Genomic DNA, 22962 nt, shown 5'->3' with positions numbered 1-22962 from the left:
TGGTTCCGACTTTGCATTATGTTTTCCAATCTTAAATGCTTCTTGATTAATGAAGAAAAGATAAATGAAATTCACTTACAGATTGATATACCCTCAGTCAAACAACCAGAAATCAAGAAATGAGTTACGCTAACATATTTTGGAAAGAGAACGGAGATAATTGCGGGTTTATTCAGAAAAAACAATGTGGAAGTGGCATTCAGACCACATGCCAGGTTATCTCATTTCCTTTTCAATGGCAAAGATAACGTCAACAAGTTGGAAAAATCTGGAGTTTATAAGCTCAAGTGTCTGGGGTTGTAATACGTGTTTGTGGGACAATGTGGCCGAAACTTCCAAAAACGGTATGCTGAACATGAAAGGTCCTTCAGACTAGGAAAAAATGATCTGACGTTTTCAAACCATTCCTTGGCATGCAACCACAAGTTGCCGAATCTAAACGATACGGAAATTCTGCACTATGCTAGGAAGGGTTGCAAACTCAATTATTTAGAATCCTTGGACATTCACAAGCATAAACATTGCGGGTGCAACCTGTTAAATGACCAAATCGATTTTAATTTACTCTCCGGTTTTTAAATTGGCACATGCGCATTGTGAACTGTAAATTCAGGTACTCAATCAAGTAGGTACCTGAATGGTATATATTAGCGAATGTAATGAATCATTATTAGTTCATTGTATAAGTTTGAAAATGTCCATATAGGACGAAACTGCAGTAACGTTAGTTACAAATAAAAGTGTTAAAAAACATAGAAAGTTTCATTTATCTTTTCTTCATTATGATTTCCTACCACATAGTAACGGCTACATGCATCAATGCTCTTGATTGGGCCATATACGTTGTTGGTAATGATAGGATCTGCTCTGCTGTCCCACAGGCAAAGGTGACAAGAATATTTAGTATAACGGCTTTGCACTCCCATCAAGAAACCAACCATCTTAAAATCACCTATTGCACTTCCATAACTTTTCTTAATCAATGGAGAACGTGCTGGAGAAATACTGTGTTATTTGTTTCCATTGTGAGGAAGAACTGCTTTTAAGCTTGGTACGAATGGTATTCCAATTTCTTCGAACAAATCAGTTACGTTATTGCAGTAACAAAATCCGGCTTCGGTCCTGAAAAAACATAAATAAATTTCAGGTCGCTCTCTTTGATACGATATTCTTACATCATCTTCAGGTAAATTTCCATTGCTTTAATCGTAAGCCTGAAATTTCTGCTTTGCTCTCAGATAGGGTGAGGTCTCATAATAAATCATTAAATTCCGCTGAACATAATGAATTCACTATCGTCGGTATTGGTCAGTGAGGCGCTGGATTCTGTTGAACTTTGAGAAAATTGAACTGCAAAATCATCTTATTCCGAACGTGATGGAACCGGAAAATTTTTCTCATGAGATATTGGAGATGAAGTTGAAGGAACATCGGGATAATACATTTTTTCCGCATTTTCACCATATCGTCGCTTACTTACAAAAATAACAGTCTTGCATATGATCACTAGGTTCTCTCCAAAGTTGTGGCACACCAAACTTCATGTGGCGTTTTTCTACTCGATACTAGGCTAGAAATTACAAAATCACAACTGGTATTATTTAAGTTTGGTTGGCATTTGAAAAATTTTAAATTTCAGTTTCCTACCTTCCAATGTATTATTAATGCAAGCAACATTACCCAATTTTCATCATGATTGATTTTCAGGTTGAAATAGGCTTCGAAAACTTTGCAAAGTTTCAAATTTGTTGCCAAAACATATTTCTTACTCCTTACTTTGATAAATTCCCCGCAATACACTATCTTGATGCCATTTTATCTAATTTAATATTAAACAAAGGCGGTTATTTCAGCTGTAATAGACAAGTAAACACTCACTAATGGGGCCTTGATACATAATATTCAATTAACTTTCAGGTTATTAACTGCTGCCATCTGTTGCTTATAAAATCAATTAAAATATTTGAAACTTACTTATCAGCATAAATCAGACAAAAGCAAACTTTAAAAGGTAAACATGGAAATTTAAGTGTTTTTCGGTGTCTGGAACCGAAATTTAAGCATTAGAACAGTCGAGTTGTGAAATATATAAGAAAAACATTAACACTTTGAATTTCAGTCAGTCTTGTCGAACACTAAATGTTTCTATAGTGAATTTGAAATGTGAAAATGTTTACTTATTTCAGCCCAACTGGTCCTGTAATAGATGACTTCGATACGATGGACACCACCTTTACATCAGTATTCAGTACACCAAAATTCGAAGTAGATAGTTCTCTACTTCATGAAGATAAAAGGTATATGGGTATATGCCTTCCCAAAGTATTGACAGCTATTTTTCCCACTCAGGAAGAAATCCTGAGAGAACCGTTCATATTTCCTGAACCTTGTGTTAGAGATCTAGATTGCAAGTCATCTGAAACTACTCAGGATGGTGAAACATTTTTCAAACATTCAGTGAAACATTGTTTTCGCTGTGGTCATGAAGTGAAATTCTCAGAAAATTCTGTTGAAGGTAATAATTTAAAGAACATAACTCTGTGCTATTGCATTTGTTGTTAATCAAGTCGTCTTTATTGAAGAATGTATGAAACTTTTTCATTTAACAGTGGAAGCATATCTCGAAGTCATATTTAGTTATATCTAGATTTTTGGGAAAGGTTAAGTCTTCTACTTCTCCATATTGGTACAAAAAAAATGTGGAAATCTTCCAAGAAAGGAAGGAACCAGTAAATTTCAAAAATTAACTCTACAAAGATGTGTAAAGCAAATTCAAATCCAAGATAGAGTGGATGTAAGCATTGACATGCCCTACGCACGTGATACGCGAAGAACAATTTTGTTTTGGCCTGCTGCCATCTCATCGACTATATATTTTTGGTATTCTAGCTTGCGCTCCTTGACAATTTTTAGTAGCTGTACTCTTAGCATTGAGTCTTCAAAGCTAATATTCTGTGATCGCAGCCAATTTTGGATTTCAACTTTCTTTGAAGACGTTGTCGGAATCGTCTCTAACCGTCGCGAATGATAAAGTGCATTGTCCATTACAATCACAGCATTATCCTCCAGATGGGGTAGAACTTTGGAAAACCACTGTTCGAAAGATTCACCGTTCATTTCTTCGTGATAATCTCCAGTTTTCTTCGACTCGAAACACCACAGCCCTTCAGCAACAAACCCATTATCATTGCCGATGTGACAAATAATAATCCGTTTTCCTTTACCTGAAATTATGAAGAGGTATGTAAGTAACTAAAACAAATACGGGGGTTACTTTTTATATATTGAGATTGAGGCAGGTCTTGATATAAACATAAGTTCACCTGATGGATTTGTTAATCCTGTGGATAGTCCATCTAGAAAGGCCCTCCTAGATGAGGTCACAGTTTCATCCACCCATACTTTAGGGGTAGTATGACCAGCATTAACCCACGTTTCATCCATATAATAAATTGTTCTCTGTTGTTCCCTGTAATATTTAATTTTGGTCAAATACTCTCTCCTCCATAACACAATTTCCTCTCTATCCAATAATAAACTATTGCGCCCTCGTTTTTTCTATACAAAATTCAAATGTTTCAATACTATATGGAATGTTGACCGCTTGAAACTTGGCAATAAAATATCTTCATGTTTTTCTGTGAGTACTTTGTCTATCGTGGGTGTTTCATTTCTGAGAAAGTACTCATGCACTTTCCTCCTGATTGCATGTTTATCAGCATCATCTATTGATTTTATAATGGTTTGACGATTCTAATTTGTATTCGGTTTGGAAAATGTATGATTTTGTTTATATTCCCGTAAAACATTGTAAATTGAAGCGCAACACACTCCAATTTTATCGGAAACTTTCGATACGACTTCGTCGACAGTCGATGTCTCAATTTCTTCCATCTCTTTCTTGAACACATTTAAAATCACTTCTTTCATCTCAACACCCAAATGTCTTTTTTTGGATCGTTTCCTGGCTGGACTCAGAGGATAGCTCACAGTGTCATTAGCAGTGTCTGTACTGGACATCTTGGAAAACAACTATATATAGTTATATACTATAACGCACGCCACACAAACACGCAAACGACTGATTACAACCCTGTGCTGGTACCGAACTCGTACCAAGAAGGCGAATTCACCAATGAACGCTGCCCTTTCCATCTGACACTGGGCGATCACGTGAATATCACGCTTCGGTTTTGTTATGTTTTACTCTATCTTGGATTTAGATAGATCATGCAAAGAAGTAACTTTCAGAAGAAAAAGCCTTCTCGAAACTGCTATTTTTATATAAACATTGAATTACACGAAAGAAAAATACTTTTGAAAGAAATACTTGTATATGTACAATTTTCTCTATTCCGTTTGTATTCCAAACATTCGTAATGAAATCGAACCAGATATCATTCACAGGATTCCTACCCAATATAATTAATGAAATAAGTATAATTTCACTTACGTGGAACTTGCCTTATCGGCTCTTCAGTAACAAATACAGTTAACATTATAAGAAAAAACACTCAAATCGTTCATAAAATTACGACCTTTAGTCACGGAATGAATTGAATCCGCCCATGTTATCGATGGCAGTGCGTAAATAACATTCATTCGCTTATTTTTTTAAAACCCAGCCGTAGGAATCTTGTTTAAATTGTTTTTGTATCAAGATGGAGAAGTAGAAAGCCAATGTATTTATTTTCCAAAAATTAAACTCTCCTAAAAATGAAACCTTTCAATTTAAACACATCTATATATTTCTAACTTAAAATTTACCTAAATTTCATCGCCACTTTCAAACTGATAATTAATATCAATTTATTATGTCAATTCAAGCTATGGCGGGGACAACTTGATTGAAAATGTGCACTGAGAAAAATATTTTTATAAGTTTGATGGGGCGTAGTGTTTATATTTCATAGATTTTTTTTGTCTAGATGGAACCAAAATGGAAATCCTGCAAAACATTGAAAGGCTAGCTAATCCAATATCGAACAAATATGTCAGATCACATCTGATCCGTTTCAAACAAAGGGAGCCGGAGGCATTCAAAGATATTTGCCTTTATTCTGAAATCTGCAAAATGATATCGGAAAACACATACAGGTTGCCTACACGCCGTGTGATACACGAGCTTTTCCTAGAAGTGTCGTTTGATGTATTATATGAACAGCCAAAAAAAATTTTGGAAGGGAAGAGACATGAGTGTCTGTCTAGTTTGGAAGATGGTGTTAGATCTCCTGGTGCTATGGACAGGAAAAGTACTTCAAGTGATGTTTCAAGTCCTACGGAATCTCTGAAAACACTAGATTCTTTGAACCTAAAGTTCACTGAGAACAAGTTTCCTATAAGGAATAAAAATAATTAGTAATATTCATTATCTTTCTCTATCAAGTTGATAATGGATTTGATATATCTTTATTCAAATTTGTAGTGGAAAAAAAATCTTCTCAAACGTATCATTTCAAAAAACATCCAAGCAAATTATACAGAGCTGTCTTTTTTTATTTTTAGCCATTTTTCCTGTGGGTAAATTTCTGTCTTTGTGATATTCAACATCCCAAATATATGAAAAATAAAGGTAAGGAGAGCACTCTTGGATTGATTTTAAAAGCAAAGAGCACTGTCGAGAAATTGAATGAGGATAGCATTTGTGTACCTGAACACCATTTTAAGCAGTAATTTTTTTTTGATAATTCAAAATGAATCTACTAAATTTACACTCAAGTTAGTAATTGAACCTTCATCAGTTTTTATGTGTTGGAACCTGAGGACTTGAATGTGTTGAAAATTCGTATTCACTAATTAGCCATATCGTGTCCTTGATCGGATCCATCGTGTATAAGAACACCACGTCGAAGCTCACTGTGTGTCTTCGGGCATATAGTAGATTGCAAAAGGAGCACTGCACCCAAATATCATAACTGTGGCACTTCATTTCCTGAAAACGCCAACTTGGTTGGTGAAACGCGTGTCGAGATGAGTGTTGCAGTTCTCGTGATTGGGAGCGGTGCTTGTTTCGAATCATTCATGTATTTCGATTCATCTCTGATGGTGCTTGAACATAATGGAGTTTTTTTGGCGTATATATCTGGCTGACACTTTCAAGTTTGGAATAAAAGGCAAGATAAATATTTTATATACTTTCGAACATAAGTCAAAAAACTCAAATGAAAATTGGTGTATATACTGGAATCGGCCGATTCTTGATGAAAATCCATAACGTATTCAAAAAACACTTCAACGTGAGATTTTCATTAAACAAGTTTACAAAAACCTAACACGTGTTTCGTTATACAACAGCTTCTTCGGGCATGTCTATACAAAAGCTATTGTATAGCGAAACACGTTTTGCATTTTTGGAAAACTGTTTAGTGAAAATCTCACAGTAATGTGTATAGACAAGCCTGAAGAAGCTATTGTATAACGAAACACGTGTTACGTTTTTGTAAAACTGTTTAGTGTATCGACATGCCTGAAGAAGTTATTGTATAGCGGAACACGTGTTGCATTTTTGTAAAAACTGTTTAGTGAAAATCTCACAATGATGTGTATAAACACGCCTGAAGGAGCTATTGTATAGCAAAACACGTGTTGTGTTTTTGTAAAACGTTTTAGTGTATAGGCACGCCCGAAGAAGCTATTGTATAGCTTCTTCAGGCATGTCTATTCACATTATTGTGAGAGGTTCACTAAACAGTTTTACAAAAATGCAAGACGTGTTAGGCAATACAATAGCTTTTTCAGGCGTGCCTATACAGAAGCTATTGTATAGCGAAAATTGTGTTGCAATCTTGTAAAAGTGTTAGTGAAAAATCTCACGATGTGTATAGACACGCCTGAAGGAGCTATTGTATAGCGAAACACGTGTTGTATTTTCGTAAAACTTTTTAGTATATAGACATGCCTGAAGAAGTTATTGTATAGCTTCTTTAGGCATGTCTATGCACATTATTGTGAGAGTTTCATTGAACAGTTTTACAAAAATGCAACACGTGTTCCGCTATACAATACCTTTTTCACGCGTGTCTATACAGAAGCTAGTGTATAGCGAAACACGTGTTGCAATTTTGTAAAAGTGTTTAGTGAAAAATCTGTTTACGTGATAATCTCACAATGATGTGTATAAACACGCCTGAAGAAGCTATAGTGTAGCGAAACACGTGTTGTGTTTTCGTAAAACTTTTTAGTGTATAGACACGTCTGAAGAAGCTATACAATAGCTTCTTCTCTCACAATAATGTCTATTCACATTATTGTGGGAGTTTCACTAAACAGTTTTTACAAAAATGTAACATGTTGTTCTGCTACACAATAGCTTTTTCAGGCGTGTCTATACAGAAGCTATTGAATAGTGAAAATATGTTGCATTTTTGTAAAACTGTTTAGTGAAAATCTCAGAAATGTTTCTTGTATAGAAAATCGGTGTGTCCATTAGAATAATGGAAGTGTGGGCAGAAGAGTTTCTGGACAGGTCAATCCTGACAAGGTGAACTTTGTATGTTTCCTATGCAACATAAATAATTGTTACTACTTCCAGACTACATTTTTAATATAGTTTTATCAAACAATTAGAAGCCAGGTGTCTAGTGGCCCAAGAAATTTGGAAAAATTTCCATTAAGAAAATATTTATTTCAGTCTACATAATATGCTAAAAGAGGAGCAAAAACTGATACTGAACTAGTTGAAAGATTCTAATAAATTGTTTTATATAAACAAAATGAACGAAGGAATCAGCGAATTATGGAATTTATTGAATTTAAATATATATAATGAAAATTTGTATTTCTTGAAGTGATCATTCAATGCCAATATAGCATTACTTAAAAACAGTTTGGAAACTCTTATTTGGTATGTGTAAAAAAAGATTTTAGTAATTAGTGAAAATAGTTACAACCAAATTGAAACTGAAAGCAAGTCTATGTGCCCTATTGATGGAGAGAATTGATGAAAATGTCGATTCACGCCAAATTTGCTAATTTATTTTCAGCTTTACTGATAACTTAGTTCAGCTTCTAAGAGATGCCTATGTGGCATGAGCTCATTCGTTAGTTAACTCGGGAAGGAAATAATTGTAAAGGGAATTGACAAGCAAATTCATTCGCGTTCTTAAGTAATGAGGAGTGAACAGAGGCATAAATGATGTGGAACACATGACAAAGTAACATCATAATTCTTTTTCAATTTATATTATTTATTTTGGTGAATTATAATATTTACCAAATCAGAGGATGTTGATTTAAATTGTATTTTGCTTGCCTTTATGGTATTTTCACCGCAAAACTGGTGTGTAAATGGGTGCAATGAAAACCACCCTAACAGCTGCTTTGGAGAAACTCTTGAATCTTCCCCCTTTTTATCTTGTAATCAGTGGGTCAATTTAGACTGGAAGACTTACCGTCCTTCATAGAATCGGGCAAAACAGAAATTTCGGAATATGTGGAAAAACAAACATCTAACAAGTTCTCGGACCACATGACACCAAAATACATGATTGATACCTACTGCGCAGTTAAAGTCTTAGAGTGTGAAAAGTGGAGAATGACCAAGTCACCCCAAGAATATGCTTGGCAGAAATACTTGGCATACAGACGAATCGAACATGGGACAGGAGCTGGAATATACTATGCGGGGAGATATCTTCAATTCAGTTATATGCTCGGTCAGTACAGTCTTCCAGGCTGAAGTTTATGCAAACTTGCCATGCGCAACCAACATTAATTCGAGGCCTCAACAAAATGAGGGGATCAATATTTTTTCAGTCAACCAGGCTGCACTACTTTGGTACAGAACCAGACTGAGAAATTGCGCTATAAGAAACATAAAGAGTACTGGAAAACACACGTCTGAGAAGAGAACCAAAGAACTGCTTCAACGAAGTAGGGATCTGCACAGAAGAATTACAGGGCTACTCACTACTCCATTAATAATGATAATAATATTAATTTTTTCCTTTTGAGATAAAATGGTCAATCAGAAATTAAATAAAATGAAGTACATAAAAACTAAAACACAACTTCCGCAAAAACAAGTCACAATAAAAGTACATGAAAATACATTTAACAGGAACAAATTAAAATTAAAAAACTTTCTTTCAAAATACTTAACCAATGAGTGAAAACATTTTTTCAATAGAAGGTCACTTGAAAGTTTTTCAAATCGAAATAATGCTTTTGTTGCTTTAACATTTTCGGGAAGTTGGTTATATGTCTTAGGTTCAATACAATTAGGATAATTTGATGTAATATTGAGTCTGGTATATGTAACTTGAAGATCTTTTCACAGATTCGCTGTATGAATATTGGAATTTATATTAAATTTGTCAATATTTCTAAATATATCGATGCATACTTCAAAAATATATAAATTTGTAATAGGTAAAATTGTATAAAAAGGATAGTGCGTGGATAGTATTATCCCACATACACAACCCATACCTCAGTCGTGAATTTACTTGAGAGTAATATAAGTTTTTATCAACTGTTCATAATAAGATTTCCAGTTAAAAACTCATCAACATATACGCCTAAAAAAACGCACACTTTTGCCGTTCAGTTCATTATCGAATGTAAAAGTGTGTTTTTGCTGAAAAGTTTTCTGGCTAGTATAAAACCTTGCGTTGTGTTTTAGACTAGTTGAAATGTAAGTCATTACCATTATAGTAGGCAATTAATTCATTAATATATACTTTGAGTTATCTTCTAGATCATAATCACCTAAATCTGCTGAATTAACGTAAAATCTTCAGTGTATGTTGTGTACATTTCATTTCATATAATATTATCTATATCATTAACATAGAGTATAAAGAGGGTAGGACTTAAAATTGATCCCTGCGGCACTCCCATTTCGAGTTTGAGTATTTCTGAATTGTTTTGTTAATAACCCATCATTATATGTATGTTTTATGCTCACATACTCAGTTCTGTTGTGCAAAAAACTTGAAATCCATTGAAGTGCAACACTCCTGACTCCAACTTCAGTAATAATTTGTCATGTCTGACACAATAAGGAAAGACTTGAACATAATACGGCAGTGCAACTAAGACCTTAGCTGTAGGCAATGCAACAAAGGGACAGACAGCTTGTCATATTGCTTGTGGGGATTTGGATCATAAGAGGCAAACAATTAGCGGGCAACCCAAATTATGTCCAGAAGAATATGGCATGCGTCCAACAAAATTGTTGGAATGGGTTTCATGAAAAAAATGGGTGGAAAGTGCAATGATCCCATGAGGCTGCAGTGTATTTCGGAGACTATGAGGAAATTGACAAGTCAGATGGCTCACCAACTGCAGATGCTCATCTGCACAATGATTGTTAAGGAGTCCGGCATACATTTCTATTGGGTGTAATGAAATATTCGTCAGGGTATTAGACAGGAAAGAAAATGTTTTCTGACGAATATTTGCTACTCCCCACTGTGTATGATATCTAGAAGAAATTCTTATTTTGAATTTTAATTTAAATACTAGTTTTCTCAGGTATTCATCTCTCTTCGAGACGTCGCCTAATCTATCCAGATCATTAAAATGACTTTAAGATCTACAATTTTTCTTATAGAAAGGATCATTGTTTGTGCTACAAACACGAGAAAGATGACCTCGTAGTCTTATTGACAATATAGATGACAAATTTTCATTCTGAAACGGCCTTTTTTCAACAATAATACACTTTATCTTCCCGATATTTCTTATTAATTTGATTAAACGGATTTGATGGTTAACATAAAAATTAAGAATGTTTCAGTCCTTTCGAATATCTGCCAGAATTTTGAAAAACAGGTCAAATTTGTTAGCTTTTTTCAAAGTAGACTGAAAGCAATAACCAATTGAAGCAGATTACATTGAATTGTCATTTCAGAAAAAATTGATTACCCATGATTTGATCCCCACAAACTTTATTTGAAAAATATATCACAACATTTCGTTAACACAGTAATGACTTGAAATCACTGTTGAAGAAGCTACTGTGTAGATTATGAAACTCCTGTAAATTTTTATACCAAGTATTATGTCGTATAATTTCACATTATTTCCAATTTTCAACAATGGCTACAGAAATCAGTATTTCCCATGCTTTGGTTCAATTTTTTTTTGTTCCAACCATAAATTCAAGATATCTTCATACAAACATTCATTAAAGCTCAGTATTATTATCATCATCAACTAGACTACGATTAGGAACGATATTTCATTAGTTCGGACTTCCATTGTCTAATATGATATAAATTGATTTGAAATCCCTGAAAAATCTGTAAAAAATTAAAAAAGATTAGCTGAAATATAACAATTATATTAAGCAAAAAAACTGAAATTACAATGAAATAAAATATAAGCAACAACCAAAAAAAATAGAACCATTAACACAAGATTAAAATTAAAAAATTATCAACAAGAAATTAAAATATCAGTAACTTGGTTTGGAATTTTTAAATTTTTGATTAGATAAGAAATTAAAATTTAAAAATTTTAAATTTTTTATTTTCATTTCTTGTTGATAATTTTTTAATTTTCATCTCGTGTTAGTAGTTCAATTTTTTTTGGTTGTTGCTTGTATGTTATTTCATTGTAATTTCAGTTTTTTGCTCAATATAATTTATTATATCTCAGCTAATTTTTTTTTTAAATTTTTTACAGGTTCTTTCAGGTATTTCAAATCAATTTATATCATATTAGTCAATGGAAGTCCGAACTAATGAAATGCACTACGAAACATTTTCAACCACCTTCAAACAAACGTATGACAATTCATCGAGAAAGAACAAAAAGTATCAAAAATGATACCGATAGAGATGCATTTTCAATCTCCTTCTTAACAGTTTATATTGAGAACTCTTCATTCTTGTGCTCACATAATGAATAAAGCATGGATGTTTATTGAAAATGAAACGAAAATTAATCTATACTAGTCATGTAAATAATGTCGTCAAAATTTAGGTTCTGGTATTTTTACACAACAAAGAATTTACATGCAACTTGATTAGTTTTTTATCACCACTACTCCCCCTGGATTTAATCGGAATAATTTATTTCAAGCAAGATGAAATTCATGAATAAAGAGAAATTGATTTGCTTTAATTTGCTCACTTTCAAATAAGGTTGTGTAAGTAGTTATTTTTACATTGATAAAATCTGCCTTCTGAATATAATACAGAAAAATCAACCAGTTGTCAGGCTTAGTTAATCAATCAACCACTTTATCGTTGGATACTCTTTGAGAAACAAAGACCATGGTGTATCAGCAATATTACCTAATACTTTGTCTAATTTTTTTTTAATATCAGCTGAAAAGTGTAAACAAAGAAGTTGGTAAAATTCAAAAAGATTGCCAAAGCTACTGAATGATGAATTCCAAAAGCCGAGATGTTGCAAGGATCCCAACGAATGATTTTTGGGATGAATGATACAAACTAGAGATGAAACGGATAACAGTTTAGCCGCATACCCGATATTCGTCCAACCTTGCAGCCGAGTTTTTGGCCGCCGAATATCCGGCAGAACGTTACCATTTGGTGCATTACAAGAAGCATGCTTGGTGAGTGGCGCGCGAACGATAAGGTGATCTAATTCAGGATTTTTCATTGATAAGTAAAGGTAATGATTGTTTCATTCATCAACTTACTGCAGCAGTGTGTACAGTGAAAGACTTTTTTCTGAAGCTGGCCTTATTTACGAAGGCAAGCGAAACCGCTTGCTACCTCTTAATGCAGAGGAGTTAGTATTCGTTCACCATAATTTGCACTTAGTGCAGTATGAGTTCTAATCATTTTCTAAGTTGTAGAATTATTGTGTGATTACTGATTATATTTATCAAGTGATACTAACTAAATGAAGCAAATAACCATCCGATATTTTTTTAATTCGGTATTTGGCCTGATAGCCGCTAGTTATCCAGTATTCGGCCGGATAGTATTAATCAGACCGCCGGATATTGGATAGTTACCGGATATCCGTTTCATCTCTAATACAAACTATATGATAATCTATTTCTTATTATAATTTGATCCTAATAATGAAAGATAGTCAATGTTTTTCACGAAACGGAAAAGGCTGTTAACTAGAACTTCCAAAGTCACTTTGACTAAATTTTTCATTTCTTATGGACTCCTCAATTTTTACAGATATGGGGGCAGTTTTTACAATGTTGTCATCGTTTACTATTGAACTTTTTATTTATTGTACTACAGAAGAAACATACATTTCATTTAAATATTTAAAAAAAATATTTGTAAATAAAACGTACTATTTACATCAAGTGGATGTTTTATTGTAATCTATAAACCTAATAATTTTCATCAAGTGCATTGCCTGGAAATAAATATTTTTCAAAATTTCATTTTGTTTCACTTATAAACTGCGTTATCACAAAAAGAATAACTCAAGTTGAAGTCAATTTTTAACAAGATGAGTATTAATCATAAGTTTGTTGTTGAAAATTAAATAGAAATGTATGTTTAGTTTCACTATTCATATCTTTTTAGATCTCTCCGCGGCACTGAAAATGATCGATGAACAATTCTGAACTGTTTTATTTTTGTATGTTTGATAAGGCTCCTAGATGAAATTCTGAAACAAATACACTCTCACTTTTTCCTTCCACGGGCCTAACATCCAAATTATTCAATTTCTTGGTAACCTCTTCAACCTCGTCTAAAAATTCATCCTCATCTCTTTCACTTACAGCTGAGCTTGTAACAATGCTAGCAGAGTTTTCACTGCAAGCGTCATACTTATCCAATTCTGAACTGATATCGGGAAGAGACCTGTACTTTTTTGCGAGAGACGTTTCTTCAAAGGCGTAATTGAGCTCGGCACCAACTCCAGGTTCTCTTGGACGTTTAAGCAAATCATTATCTTGCTTTCTTCCCTGTCTTTTCAAGTGAATTTCATTTGATATTTGCTCTAAGTTTTTCAGAGTCTGAGCATAAAAGTTTTTGGACTTGCTAATTTCCTGTTTTATTGTACCAATTCGACTTTTTTGAGTGCTGAGTTGTTCTTGACAAAGAGCTTTTTCATCAAAATAAGGTCGTGATTTGACTATGAATTTTTGAAGTTTGTCTTCTTGTTGTTTCAGTTTTTCTTCAATTTCCTTGAATATCAAGGCTTTCCTCTGATGGTCCCTGCCACATTCCGCTTTTTGATTTTCTGCCTCCATAACCTGAAATTATGTTTCAGATCAAACTTCAGAAAATTAAAACAGTACATGAAGGGATGTGAACTTAATGTTACATTTGGTTAGAAATATACATTTATGTAGAGCTATTTAAATTCGAGTCTCTACATGGGGAACTCGTAAACATTAACAGAGAGTTGAATTGAAACAAGTTGAATATTTCAGAGTAATAGTGAGTTTTTCGTTTCTATATAATTCTTAATGTTTTCGGTAATATTTATGGAAATCAGAGACTGCCACATACTCTGCAAACTTTCCAAAATAACATTCTGAACTATCGACCCATATCAATTCTGTCCAACTTTGCAAAGGTCTTTGAGATGTGTCTGTATAACAACATATAGTTGTATAACAACATATATAGCTGTATAACAACAAATAGTATAACTTTATATCAGCATGGTTTCATCAATAAACGTTCAACAATAACTAATCTCATGTGTTTTACACAAACGATCAGCACTGCGTTAGATAAACAGCTACAAGTGGATACAATCTATACAGACTTCTCAAAGGCCTTTGATAAATTGAATCATCAAATTCTACTGAATAAACTTTTTTCTATTGGTTTCGATAGTCAACTGTTGAATTTACTACAGTTGTATCTTCAGAATCGTATGCTATTTGTAGAATACAAAGGACACAAATCAAAAGAATTCACTTCAACTAGTGGTGCTCCTCAAGGAAGTAATCTAGCTCCTCTTCTATTTTATTTGTTCATAAATGATATTGTTTCAAATATATCTAGTAACATATTACTCTTTGCTGATGACTTGGAAGATTTTCAGACCCATTGAATCAACCGAGGACTCTTATTCTGCAAAAGGACGTTAATTCGATACATGAATGGTGCATACTAACTGAATATTCAAAAGTGTAAATTTATGAAATACACCCTTAAGCACAACAATATACAGTTTGACTATGCAATAAATGATGTCACTTTAGATCAAAGCAAAGAAACTAAAGATCTAGGTATCATATTCGATAAGAAACTTAGCTTCACGTCACAAATTAATCAAATCACATCCTCTGCAAAAAAAATGCTTGGCCTTATCTTCAGGACGTGTAGAGACTTTCAAAACGAAGAATGTTTCATAACACTTTTTAATGCATATGTCCGATCTCGTCTGGAATATGACTCCCTAATCTGGTCACGTATATACAATGTGCATATACAGCAACTCGAATCTTGTCAAAGAATCTTTATGAAATACATGGCTTACAAACTGGATGGAGCCTACCCATCCCACGGAATTGATAATAGAGTGTTGCTAAATAGATTTGCCCTCTTATCCTTATAAAACAGAAGAACATATTATGCCTGTATCTTCATATATAAATTGATTCATAATCTGGTTGACTGCCCTGATTTGTTATCTCAACTAAATTTTCACGTACCGAGACGAAATAGTAGAAACGAATTTTTTTTCTATTTGCCTTTGCCTAGGATCAACGTGTCAATAAAATCTCCAATTTATAACATCTGTAAAATTTATAATAGTTTCTATTCGGAATGTGATATTTTTGGACGCTTCAAGTATATAATTTGTAACAAGCTATTTTCTATGCAAGTCGAACTAGAATCTAATTTCAACCCATAAGTGAAATACTGTGTTTCAACTCTGCTGATTTTATATGCTATTCGTTATATTCCATTGTACTCATACTTAGTCATAGCTGTAAACTCAATTATATTTGTCTTGTAATGGGGATTACTCCTGTTAGACGATAAACTTTTTTTTTTTAATTTCATCTACAAGGCCTGTTGAAAGAATAAGGTGAATGTTCAAATTTTGCGGGCTATGTACATTCAATTAACGATTTCTTTTATGTTGGTACACCCGTCTCGAACATATGTTCACAGTTTCGGCTGTTTAGCATGTTCAGTTTGTTAGTGAGAGGCATAAAAGTTAGAAGTGTTTTGCGTGTTCGGCGATTTTTGCTACTATGAATGGGTCAAAGAATTTTGATCAAACTCAGTATACAAAATGGAATCGATTGCTCAAGAACACTTGCAATGTTGACAGTGGCATACTGTGATTGTACTCCAAGTCAGAAAAATGTTGATGTCGGCATATCGGTTGGCTTATGCCATGCAATTTTTTCGAAAATTTTGGACATGAAGGGTGGCAGTGAAGTTCGTTACAAAATTGCTGAATTTTGACCAAAAAAACCGTCGCATGAGCGTTGCTCAAGAATTGTTAAATGACGTCAACAACGATCCAGATTTGCTTAAAAGGGTCATAACTGGTAACGAATCGTGGGTATATGGTTATGACATAAAACCAAAGGAGTTTCAGTTTATACAATGACGTATTTGAGACTAATGACATTTCTCCCTACTACAATCTCCACCAAAGCGGCTAAACACTGCTCAACATAACAACTATTCATATAAACTGCTCAAAAAAATACAGTCCATGAAAACCATGTTGGGCACCTTAGAAAATTGTACAAATGATAATTTTAAATTTGTGTAATATTCAAGTAACCCAGATCATTTGGACAATGATGAACTATGTTTCAAGTAGATTTTAAAAATTCATGGGATCGGCAGATGTTCATATTCGGAAGTGACAAAATATATTTTCATTTCAACAAGAAAAAAGACTGCAGAGCCTTTTCTTTTTGAATTATGTAGTACTATTTAGGACTACAAAGTAATTGTGTAGTGTTCAATCATACAAAAATAGTAGGTTGGGTGAAACCCATGAAATTCAACAACTATGGAAGGAACGTAGACCTGAGACTACAACTCCTGGGTCTGTGTGTAGAAAATTCAAAGAAAAAATCATCCGAAGTGGGATTACTGTATATAAGTATACCGTGGTTGAACGGTCAATAAGGAGATGAACACCAAATCGCTGAGAGAGTTCGAGGATTGGAAAAACGCTGGAAAAAATGTATGATATCTGAGGGGGACTTCTTTGGAGTAGACAAAATAGAAATCCATGAATAAATTTATATTTTGAGTAAAATGAAAATTCACGTTAATTTTGAACAAACCTCGTATATTTATTTATCACTTCACTTGCAAAAATTTTTGATTCATTAGTTAGTGATCAGTTAAAATTTTATTGTAAGTAACGTTTAATAAATAATCAACATGGATTCTTACAATATAAATCTACTATTACCAACTTGATGATTTTTAAACACAAAATATTGGATGTTTTGGAAAGTAAAGGGCAAATGGATACAGTGTACACGGATTTTTCAAAAGTTTTTGATCGAGTAGACCACAATATCTTATTGAAAAAATTAAAGATTCTTGAATTTTCTGACTCAGCTGTAACATGGTTCAGAAGTTTCTTATGTAATCGAACCCAACAAGTTAAAGTTGGAGGCGTTACATCGGTTATAATTCAGGTGCCATCAGGGGTACCTCAGGGTTCTCACTGCGCTCCTATGTTATTCAATATCTTTATTAACGACATTGTTGAATGTTTCCATCATACTGATTTTTTGATATTCGCAGATGATCTCAAAGTTTTCATGCCAATAAGATCACTATATGATTCAACACTAATGCAAGATGACCTTGATAGATTGGTTACATGGTGCTCCGAGAATAATTTACAGTTGAATATCGCAAAATGCTGTTTTATAAGTTTTTACAAAAGAAATAAAAAATTTGATACTTCTTATGTAATCAGTGGTCATGGATTATCTTGTTTCGTCTGTGAAGGATCTGGGTGTTTTTTTTGACGAACAACTTCAATTTTTAGACCACTTGAACTATATTGTGGTAAAGGCGGCAAAATGTCTTGGATTTATTCTACGACATGGTAAAAATTTGTCCCTTCAAGTCTTAAGGATAGTTTACTTGTCTCTGGTAGTACCAATATTAGATTATGGCTCAATGATATGGTCTCCATTTTGTGACAATCACAATCTTACTCTTGAAAGAGTTCAAAACAAATTCCTAAGATTTTGTGCTCATAGAATGAGTATACCTGTTATTGACCATGATTATAGCAACATTTTAGAAATCCTTAATCTCAATCTGTTGAGAAAAAGGAGGGAAAACTTTGATCTAATTTTCATATACAAGTTACTGAATGGCTTAATTGTTGCTCCTGAAATTCTAGAAAATATTAATTTCAATGTCCCAAACAGAATTCTAAGGTCCAGCGATTTGTTTCACTTACGGTTTGATTCTACAAATTATGGCTTACATAATCCTGTTGATCGTACACTTCGACTTATTAATGAAAGAAAATTGGAAGTAACTGGTATACCTCTCAGCAAATTCAAAAACAATCTCTTAACTGCATGGTAGTATTATGATATGTATTTTATAATAACTTAAGTTGATGTAATGTAGTATATTACTTTATTATATAATTGTTAATTTTATTCTCAAATGGGGGTGATCCCGTAAAATAAATGAATAAAAAAAAATAAATCAACTATAATATCCTCTACTTTTGCCATGTTCAAACAGTACCCCAGAAGATTACATTTGAATGAACTCAGTGTTGCACTGTCCTTGATATGAATGGGTAGATTATTATATTGAATCAATCCTTTGTGGAATAAGAATTCATAGTTTTTTTTAGTTGGTTCTATTTACATGAAAGTTTGAACTTCCTCTGGTCTGGTAATGGTGAATTTGATTGTTGAATGTGATAAATTGATTAAAATATGAAGGTAAATGTCCTTTCAACATTTTATAAATTAAAATCATTGAAAGATAATATAATCGGGTTTTTAATGGATTCCAATTCAGTACAACTAACATTGTATCAATAAGAGTGGACATATTGCATTTGAGAATGATTTGTATTGCTCTATTTTGCAATTTTTATGATGCAGCAATACTGTTAGAATCTAGTAATGACAGTAAACTTGGACAATATTCACTGTTGGATTATAGTTTTATAGACCATTATAGATGCAGACACAGATAATTGTTGATTTATTCGTGAAAGAAATAATACTTTTTTTTACTTATTTTGCTATGAACGTAATTGAAATGGCTTTTGAAAGTGATAAAATTATCTATTTTGAAGCCATGATATTTCATTTCTTGCACTATTTCAATATTTTCATTATATATTGATATATTTATGTTGATTTGGCTATATTTGTATTTTGTATTATCATGGCCTTGGTTTTGAGAGTATTTAGTTTAAGATTATCAATATTCAAAAAATTAGTGATAATTTCCCAACGTCTGTGCGTTTTCTCTATGGCCTCATCCAGGTTCAGACTGTTGACAGCTACGAGAGTATCATCAGCAACAAATTAATGAACTCATGGTCTTGAACAAAATTGATATCATTCAAATAAAGAATGAATAGCAAGGGTCCTAGGACACTGCCCCGGGGAACGCCAGTGGTTATATTTTTTTACTGGAGATTACATCATTCACCTTGGTTATTTGACAACGACCTTTCAGGTAATTATCAAACCATTTTAGAACTGTCCCATGAATTCTATAACACTGCAGTTTTATCAACAGGTTATCGATATCAATTATTTCAAAAGCTCATTTAAAGTCCAAGAACACTGCAACTATAAATTTATTTTCCTCTATCAAAAACTTCCACTTTGTTATTGTCAGTTGCAAAGCAGTCTCACAAGAATGATTTGATCTAAAACCTGATTGGTTGTCTATTAGTGAATTATTATCATTAATATATTTGCTAAACTAATATTTTTTTCAAGGGTGGTAGAGTATTTATAGAACGATAGTTACTAGAGTCATGAATTATATTGCTTTTTGGTACTGGGACTATGGTACTCATTTTTAGTTAAAGCGTTATTTTACAAGTTGCTAAGGATGTATTTATGAAATTCAGTAAGACATGTCCCGTAACCTGAAAAATACTTTTCAAAATTTTGTTGTTGAGAACATCAGAGTTGCATTTATTGTCCAAACTATTAATGATTAATTTCAATTCACTCAAGTTTATTAGACCTTTTTATTTTATTTAGAAATTTCCTTACTTATTTAAAAAAAAATACCTTTGTTGATAGGTACTGATAAAAAATTTTAATTTTTTTTACCAAATTTGAAACAATTGAAGAACTCAACACAGTAATACTTCAAAAACCAATATCAAAATATTTTTTTTATAATTTCAAAAGATATGTATACGGTTGGATGGAAGAGCAATCTCCGCGATGTTTTATCATACGCAGATATTGAATCCTGCCATTGGATTGGTTGTAATTGTATGGAACCATCAATGAAAGTCATTATTATTATTATTTAATTATAAGAATTCTAATTTAGGCTTCAAGTGGAATTCATATTCACAATTAAAAACTCTGTGCCTAATGGTGTATAAATTCCAAGTTGGTTCCCTCAATTAGCTTAGCATTCATGTAATGACTGCAACCGAATAAAAAAAATGCATAGTTGGATTATTTGTCATCTTCAAGAAAATTAGTAGGTCAATAATAGAACATTAATCCAACAAATCATTTTGCCGTGCTAGCAAAACAAACTTACCTTCATAGTTGCATGATTGAGCATTTCTTGCCAAGCGTTATCAAATTGCCATTCATGTTGATTTGATAAAAATCTTTGCTCTGCTAAAGCTACCGTTTCTTTAGCTGCTGCATGAATACCTCCAAATAAAAAGGATATTTTTGATATTCGTGAAAAATTGAATATAATTACCATGAGCTTTTTTATACAAAACAGCTGCCTCTTGACATTCCTGTTGGGCTTTTTTTGCTTCTTCCCATAATTCATAATATGGACGCGCTTTCTCTATGCAAGATCCAAGCCTTTTTGATAACAGTTTCAACCGCCGAGTACACTCATTTAGAAGCATACGAAATGTCTTATTTTCCTCCTTGAATTTCAAGATTAGACTAAATCTATATACAAATAATAAAAACTTACATCGTATTCAATTTCCAGTTTATTTATCTCGTCAGTGGTTGTGTTCAACTTTTCCAATTCAATCTGTATTCTTGGGTCCAACTCTGCATCTTCATCAGATTCACTCATATTTTTGCTATTGCAGAAATTCACTTATTCATAGTCTATTTTCCCTTTTCAATTTGGGATATTGCCCATGAAAACCTATTTAAAGCTCCTGATGAATTTTTCAATGATGAAAAAAAGTTAGATCTTTACCTTACATTGAAACGTCCATGGAAACTAATTTAATAACTGGATGGGTTCATTTGATGTTCTATTATTATAGTGTGACGTACGTGCTATGTGAAAATTTGCATTGAAACAATTGTAAACATTTGAATTTTCTCAGGGCAATTTCTATTTAATTGTAATCTGCTAACCAATCATAATAAAAGAAAAATAAACACTCAAGACGGTTGTTAACAAAAAACTTATTCAAATGATGAATCATTTATACTGCCCTAAAGGTGAACATATATTTCCAGGTGAATTAAATTGATGTAGAATATCAATATAACAAGCAATCAAAATAAACTTCTTGAGACGACATTCAGATGACAGAATGACAGATGATAGGAGTGCTGTTAAATGTTGAAAGCGGTAGATTTGAAACTAATTCGGTAGATTTCCTTAAAATACATATTTAAGAATGATTTGTAAAACACTCCATAATTATTTTTTCACTTTTAATTCACAAAATGAATGAATGAATTCACATATAAGAAAAAACTTGGAACTGAAAAAATAATTTAAACCCCTATTTATTGTTTATGAGAGCCACTTCCCGAGTTCGTCAACAATAGAGCAATAGATGACTTTTCTATTCTTGTTTGATCTGGAATATATACAAACATATACAACGATTGTCAGTTACATAGAGCGACGGCCATAATAAAATCAGATACGCTCGCCTCTTTTCGTGAATTTTCGTGCGTTCTAAAATATGAATACTATTTTTTTCGGTATACACGTTCATATTTTGTGATGATAGCTTCAGGTGATTTCTTAAATACAACAGAAATGAAGTGCTTCAAATAATTGAAATATGCTTGAGTTTCGAAAGAATCAATAGATGGATCGATCGATGGACTCATCGGTGAGTTTGAGAACTCGTCTTATGTATGTTGTTCTTGTTCAGCACGGTTTGCTTTGTATATGTGACCTTTTTTATTGTGAAAAAATATCTAGTAACATTTTCCTTCAATATTTCGTAAAAACTAAACCAATATGGTGAACATTTGCGTCCCCATCTTCATTCCTGATGTTCATTCATATTTGTGTTCGCTTTTGAACATTCATTACATTTCTTGCAGCGGGTACATTTAGAACACACGACCAAGATTTTCATTAATTCTGAACAATACCCCGAATTTTCAAGTGCATCTGCAACCGAACTGTTTACCAGTCCACCATTGGTAAATGGAATGCCCAGCGAGTGCATAATTAAATTTCATTGTTAAAACGAGTGTCAGTTTACATTTTCCATCGAAAAACCAGAAAAACGAGAATTGCACTCAGAGCATATTTTCAGTATGAACTCATTGAAGTAGGCAGGACGAAGGCACATGAAAAGAAAATGCAAACAAATCATTTATTTTTATCGTCTTCATCGAGTAGTGATGATGAAATTGAAACACTTGGAAACAATATACATATAAGTATTATGGTGTAATCAGTTAGACCCCTCTCTATGTACAATAATTTGACGAAAATACTCGATCTAAGGCAGTCTTGATTCTCCATAAAACGAACAGATCCAATGTTCTTCGGCATTCCATTTACACAGAGCGCTAAGCGCACACCAGTGTTTACCTTTGAAAACGATTTTTCTTCCATCTATCAACATGTGTACAAAGTTGGGTCAATCTCATTTCCCGCGTCGAGAGATTTTGAGAAAACAATAGCGAAT

At 33.0% G+C, this 22962-nt stretch overlaps 2 protein-coding genes across 3 annotated transcripts in view; one reads left to right on the top strand and one right to left on the bottom strand.

The window, feature by feature from the left end:
- Positions 1–13610, top strand: part of rictor (rapamycin-insensitive companion of Tor) — a 49138-nt gene extending 35528 nt beyond the window's left edge. Inside the window, exons 18-19 of the mRNA XM_074180255.1 lie at positions 2187–2515; positions 4929–13610. Of these exons, the coding sequence (XP_074036356.1) occupies positions 2187–2515; positions 4929–5359 (760 nt within the window). The 3' untranslated portion in view covers positions 5360–13610. The remainder of the gene's footprint in view (positions 1–2186; positions 2516–4928) is intronic.
- pcs (SH3 domain-binding protein parcas) lies at positions 13240–21664 on the bottom strand. 2 transcript variants are annotated; one of them, XM_023168966.2, is made up of 5 exons: positions 21275–21664; positions 21033–21215; positions 20805–20982; positions 20634–20752; positions 13240–14152 (listed from the first exon to the last, which is right to left on the bottom strand). In XM_023168966.2, exons 2-5 carry the CDS (start codon positions 21138–21140, stop codon positions 13523–13525), a joined length of 1035 nt encoding a protein of 344 aa, XP_023024734.2. In that variant the 5' UTR covers positions 21141–21215; positions 21275–21664; the 3' UTR covers positions 13240–13522. The 2 variants fall into 2 exon arrangements, with proteins under 2 accessions (XP_023024734.2, XP_023024733.2); XM_023168965.2 differs by having other exon boundaries at positions 21270–21663.
- Positions 21665–22962: the final 1298 nt, after the last annotated feature.

Source organism: Leptinotarsa decemlineata, unplaced genomic scaffold, assembly GCF_025532065.1.
Source record: "Leptinotarsa decemlineata unplaced genomic scaffold, Ldec_3_MD MMD2_tig00026294_RagTag_RagTag, whole genome shotgun sequence".
NCBI classification, from domain to species: domain Eukaryota; kingdom Metazoa; phylum Arthropoda; class Insecta; order Coleoptera; family Chrysomelidae; genus Leptinotarsa; species Leptinotarsa decemlineata.
The sequence above is the reverse complement of the archived record's forward strand: the minus strand, read 5'-3'. Positions and strand labels throughout refer to the sequence as shown.